The 6,554-nt window shown below is 38.4% G+C and overlaps 1 protein-coding gene across 1 annotated transcript; it reads right to left on the minus strand.

Annotated features, from left to right (window-relative positions):
* On the minus strand, positions 1-435 carry BDBG_04346 (uncharacterized protein; the record flags this gene model as incomplete). The annotated part of the gene is made up of 2 exons (XM_031721630.1): positions 1-293; positions 360-435. The coding sequence occupies 2 exons, from the start codon at positions 433-435 to the stop codon at positions 1-3; spliced, it is 369 nt and encodes a 122-aa protein (XP_031578260.1).
* Positions 436-6,554: the final 6,119 nt, after the last annotated feature.

Here is a 6,554-nt window from a genome sequence, read left to right on the forward strand (position 1 = left end):
TCAGTTATCATTGAAGCTTGATGGCTTCAGCAGATCTCTCAGCTTGATATATTTCATGGTCAGATTCTCATCCTGCGCAGTGATCTCTGATGATGTGTATGCTTCTGAAGAGGTTGTGAACAATTGTGGTGAGATCTTCAGGTTCAGTGTAGTCACCTGTCTGTGTAAACATTCAATCTCCCGCTGCAGGCCTAAGACCTGGTTTTCTCTATTCTTATTGATGATGGCAATTGTGTCAGTGAAGCTCTTCATAGTGAATGCTTGATCTGCAGTGAATGCTAATTGTTGTTTGACTTTCACCTCAGCCTGTCACTGCGTATGCAAGGCCTTGATCTTGTTTAGAATTCTTGTACACATACAGAGCTTCAATTCCAGTTCAGTGATTTCAGCCACTTTTCTTACTGCTTCAAGTAAACCCTCTGAAAGGTTCTGCATATCTTCCAGTTCAGATAGCAGAGAAGAGTGTTGTTCATATTGACTAGAAAAGGTCTTCATTTCAGTGTTTTCTTGTTGATTGTACAATGTCTATTATTATATCACTGTATCATTATATGATTTCTGTTATCATTGTATGACTCTGATGGTGGCCACCCCCCCCCCTCTTTTTATCCTTCTTTTGAGTAGGGAGCAGACTTCTTTGAATCTGGTTCATCACTCTCATCCCTTTTCTCACACCTCATTCATTCGCATACATGGCATTCGCCTGGGTGTGAAGTTTTCCCTCAACAAGCAAAGCAGTATCAATCAGATGCTCTTCTGCTCACTGCTCTTCATATACTATCTTTTGAGGTGTTCTAGGACCACACTGGCATGATAACTACAAATCACTTTGTAGACAGAATTATCACACTCTGGAGGAGCCTGCACTTCTCACCAGTTTTTAGACATGCTACCAGATGTGATTCAAAGGTTGCTTAAGTCAGTGTACGATTACAGGCGTATGCCGGCTTCTTATATATCATAATATCGTATGCTAAATTAATTAGTGGCTGCTATGACCCTCTTTACACTCGTAAGCAAGTTCGGAAGCGGCCGCGTTATTATCCGACGGTCGTACGTTCTTCCGAACCACATATTTAACAAAGATAAAAACATTAAAGAAGGAAAGAAAGAGAAAGTGTAAGAATCAGTGATCAAGATAAATATTTATATATGTATATAGTGATGTACACAGTGAAGCTTTGAGGTGAAAGAATATACATGCATTTGTAGTGACTGAGGATCAGTGATTGAGAATGACTGAGAATCAGAGTGTATGTGTTTATAGCAACTGAAGATCAGTGATTGAGAATGATTATAAATTAAAGTATATATGTTCAAGAATGAAGCAGTTGAAATCTGTGAAGTGTAATGAAATAGTCTATATAATTGATAAGATGCAGCCCGTCACATTAGAATCAGTGATCAGAAATAGCTGAGAATCAGAGTGCATGTATTTGAGAGTGAATTGAGAGTGGAACAGAAGAATCTATGAAGTGTAATGAAATAGTCTATATAATTGATTAGGTGCAGCTCATCACAATTGTCATCTGATCTCTTCAAGTGTGGCGGGCTACGCCTGATCAATTATATAGACTATTCCATTACACTTCACAGATTCCAACCACTTCATTCTCGAATGCGTACGCTCCGATTCTCAGTCATTCTCGATCGCCGATCCTCGGCCGCTACGAACGCGCGTATATTCTCCCGCCCCGAAGCTCCACCGCGTACACCACCACATACACGTATAAATATCCACCTCAATCGCCAATTGTCGGATTGGGTGTCACGGATGAATATGTTGAAGACATATGAATCTTATCTGTATCAAGATCTGCTTGTTCTATTATCTGTACACTATCTAATATATCTATTTCATACAAAAGATGGAGCTATTTATAGTAAAATATATGTGCGAGCCAAGAGAGCTAGCATAAGTGAGTATTAGATGAGTGTTGTAGTAAGCTGATGATGATGAGAAATATTGTAGTAATATGATGTTGATGGTGTTCAGTAATACGATGTTGGTGGTGTTCAGTAGTGTATAACCTCTTTTTCCTGACACACCCCCTTCAGTGAATGTAACATGTAAATGAAAGTGTAAATGAAGCTGCAACAAAAAGAGTGTAGATGAATCTGTAGAGATTACATCAAGATAGATCATTTAATCTGCTTGCACCTTGATGATATCTGATATATCAACTAGGCCTAGCATCTTGACGAATTCTGTATGTTTCTGGCGTGGCAGAGCCTTAGTGAGGCCATCCACTGGCATCTGGGCCGTAGGCACCCAATCAACTGTAATATCGCCGGATTGAACACATTCTCAGAGCCAGCTTCCATATATATCAATGTGGCGGAGCTTCGTGGTTATAGAGGGGTCTTCCTTTGTAAGAATGTCAACAGTTTGACAGTTATCACATTGAATACGGATCTTGTGGCCAGGTTCAAATTGAATATGTTGGAAGAATCTATCCCACCAGATAGACTCCTTGCCAGCTTGTGAGATAGCAACAAGCTCAGCTTCTGTGATAGATGTAGTTATGATTGTCTGCCTATTTGATTTCCAATCAACAGTTCCACTGAATAGTTTGAAGATATATCCTTGTGTAGAGCGGTGATCCGGATTATCTGTGAAAGAGGCATCACTGACGGCTTCAATGATATCAGGTTTGAGATCAAGTTGTAGAGGTCTGCCAATGTTACCATCATATTGAATAGCGAGATTCTTTGTATCACATAGATAAGATATCATTCTATCCACCTCTGATGAGTGGTGTTCTGATGGATTTGTCATGAACATAGCTAGTTTACTCACTGCATATGTGATATCAGGGCGAGTCATCACTGCTGAGTAGATGCAGAAGCTGATACATTGTTGATAATGATGGATTTTTGCAGATCTAGCTGGCTTGTTAAAAGGCTCTAATGAAGCACCAGTTAGTGGGGTATATGCCTTGCGGGTGTGTGTGAGATGATATGTATCAACTATCTTATCAATATAGGCATCCTGGCATAGCCAGAGCTTCAAGTTGGGGCAATCGCGTATTATTCGCATGTTGAGAAACCATTTCAAATCTCCCATCTGTTGAATCTTGTAGATGTTTTTAAGATCTTTGATTAGTTGATCTCTTTCTTTTGAATCTTCTCGTTGCAATAGGATGATGATATCATCCACATAGAAGAAGATGATTAATCGATCATTAGAGAAGAGACATCAATCCTCTGGCATAGAGGTGAAGTCTAATGTTCTCAATGTTGAAGATAGTTCATTTAACCAGAGAAGGGGTGATCTGTGTAATTCATATAGTGCTCATAGAAGTTTTAGCACATGGTTTGTACACTTCAAATTTTGCACCCTCTTCAACTTCCACCATTCATCAGGTAGTTCCACATATACTAGCTCATCAATATCACTATTAATGAAGGCATTGATTTCATCTAGCTGTTCCGCATCTAGATCAAATGCTGCTGTTAAAGCTAACAAGATTCGAAGATCTCTGGCTGCTAGAGTGTGGGCTTTTGTAGTGAGATCTGTGGTTGGTTGAAGATCTCCGCGTACGCAGATGCGAGCTTTGTATTTCAAAAGAAAACCTTCATCATCAAATTTGTAGATGAATACCCATTGTAGGGGGATAACTGAGACATCTCTCTGTGATCTGCTAGTAATTTCATATGTATTTTGCAGAGATATACTATTCCATTCCTGTTTGACAGCATTCTCAAATTCTTCACAATGTGGGTGTTTTTTGACATCTGCTCAGTGGTTCGGTGGATCTGGCATTTGAGATCTATGAATTCTTGAAGTTGATATGAATGCTGTTGATGTAGCAGTATTGTTGATAACTGTGAAAACAGTATTTGAAAATAAATGTTGAGACTTGTAGAAGTCTGGATGTGATTGAGAGAATGCCTCATTTATCATTTGTAATGGATTGTTTTTGGCATTTGAAACTGCCACAAGGTGGGCAGCTCTGTGTTTTCGTGTTCTGCGACCTTCAATGATATTAGCTTCATCAAAATCAGCACTGATATCTTGAGCTCTAGATGCAATGTTCCGTGTTTGATTATCTATCACAGCTGGATGAGTATTAATATCAACATCAGAACCTGTTGGCTCTGGCGTTGGATCTGGTGTAGAAAGGATTGAAACATCATGGTGTTTATACTTATTATTCTCCTTCTCTATTTTTTCAGAGCTTTGAGCATTTTCTTCAGGGTGAAAAACATCAATATCTGCATCTATAATCTCTTTCAATTGATTGATAGTAGTCATCGATGATTCTCGAACTTTCATATGTAGAAGCTTCACCTCCTTAGATACTCAATCTCTTAGTTGTCTTTTGATGTAGGGGTCTTCTGAGTTGAATTTCCTATTCTCATCAAACATCACATCTCTTGCTCTTATCACCCATTCTAAGTGTGGAATTCAAATTTGATAGATGTTTGTTGAATCATATTCAACTAGATATTCAATATGTGCTCGGGAATCTAGCTTCTGAGAGCGGTTTCTATTGAGGACTTCATCTGGTATCTTTGCATAGGTGCGACATCTGTAGATTCAAAGATAAGTACAGAAGTGAGGTTTGATTTATAGAAATTCTTTCAATGCTCATAGAGATGACTTTCAATCTAGAATTCTAGTAGGGGTTCAATTCGCTAGGTAGGTGGCAGCAAGTGCAATCTCAGGAAATAGTGATTGTGGCAGAAGGGATTCTATCTGTAGAGTTCTTGTCTTTGTTAATAATATTGCTCCTGCTCACTCTGCTGCATCATTTTGTTCATGAATATACTCTGAAGAATACTTCATCTCTAGGTCTTCATCATTCACTCAATTTGTGAAATCAACTGCTTCCTTGATTACAGTATCATTGTTGATATGAATAATCTTTGTAGTACAGTTGAATTGATGTTTAATTCAATTGATAGCTTGCTTAAGAGCTTTTCAAATATCTGATTTTCAGATAGCTGTTATAGCTATATGAAAATGTAGATAATCACACATGAAATGTATGAGATAACGCTCACCATTATAGCACTGTGTAGGGCCATGTGTGATATCCGCGTGTAGGCGTTCGAATGGTATTTGAGATCTAATGTGGGAATGTCTAGATATTTGATTTTTTGCATTAGATAGATGGCAGGGTTCACAAAGCTCAGTGGTAAGCTCATCCGCAGCATCTTCTAGATTGGTGATTTGAACACCAGTTGCATCATTTGCAAGCTTTTGTATGGCAATTTTCAATGGATGTTCTAATCTCTTATGCCATGTTGATTGAGTAGCTATAGAGATCTTAGGTTTTTGAGAAGGTTTTGTGTGTATTGGCAGGTTGGAAGAAGGATTTATAGAAGTTGAAGAATTTGAAGATATTGTTTTTTCAGATATAGTGATGTTAGATGTATGTGGTGTAGTAACTGCATTGGCTTCGGTAGTGGATTTTTCCAAGATAGTTGAGAAAACAGTTATATCACTATATTCTGTAACTAGCAACCCTTCAAATACTTCAATGCGTGCAAAGATTGTATTATCTGCGTGTTTTCACAATCTGAAGTCTTTTCCATCATAATAGATGCCTTCTATATGGAAACATGGTTTTCATGCGATGATATTTGTATGGAAATTCGGGATGTAAGCCGTGTTGATGAGTTTGACATTGAACTGCTTTCCTGCTTCATTTATCATGATAGTTCTAACAGTTTCATAACCTTCAACTTTAGTGCTGGAATCGCCTGTATAGACTTCCGCATTCTCGTTCACAGGTTTAAAGAATAGGAAATGTGTTCAATTATTGCATATATGCTGTTCCACGCCAGTATCAAAGATTCAGGAGTTTCAGAGGTAGAAGTGAGAATGTGAAGAGTTTATTGATATTTTTCAGATTTGCTGATCAATAGATTGATGATCAATAGATTGAGGAACTGATTGCTTCAGAATCATTCCTTCTATGACTGCTTCATTGGCATCTATCATATCCATATTCATGGATGAATCTCTAGATATCGCACGATCAACGCGTCTCTTCAATTCTTGATTTTTAAGAGCTTGATTGATCTGAGTTCTCTTCTCCCCATTTTTCTTCCATCCAGGTGGCTTTCTTGATGGATTGAGATAGTAGCACTGGGCGTATCAGTGACGGGCTCCGCAGATGCAGTTTCTGAATGTCACTGGTGATGATTGCTGAGGTCTTCCATTAAGGGTAGCGAAGTTCATAGGTTTATCTCCTTTGAGAATACTCATTTCTCTATACTGTTCCTTGAAGTCCTTAACTAACTCTATCAAAGATATAACATCTTTATCACATTGAACATTCTTAGCCCATGCTTGTGCATAACCTGCATCAATAGCTAGGTTTGCATTTAAGAAATCTTTCTTCAAGTTGAACTGTCCAGCTATATCCGCCTCTTTGATATCATCTTCAATGAGTGACCAGTCATTTAATCACTTCTCTATACCTCTGTTTTTCAGTGCTTTGCAGAGATCATGGTATCGGGTTCTCACATCATCTTGATAGTCCGCGGTCGTGGGTGAGAGATGATCTCTTAATGAATGAATAATCTTCTTCACATCATCA

This window comes from Blastomyces gilchristii, assembly GCF_000003855.2.
Source record: "Blastomyces gilchristii SLH14081 genomic scaffold supercont1.7, whole genome shotgun sequence".
NCBI lineage: Eukaryota > Fungi > Ascomycota > Eurotiomycetes > Onygenales > Ajellomycetaceae > Blastomyces > Blastomyces gilchristii.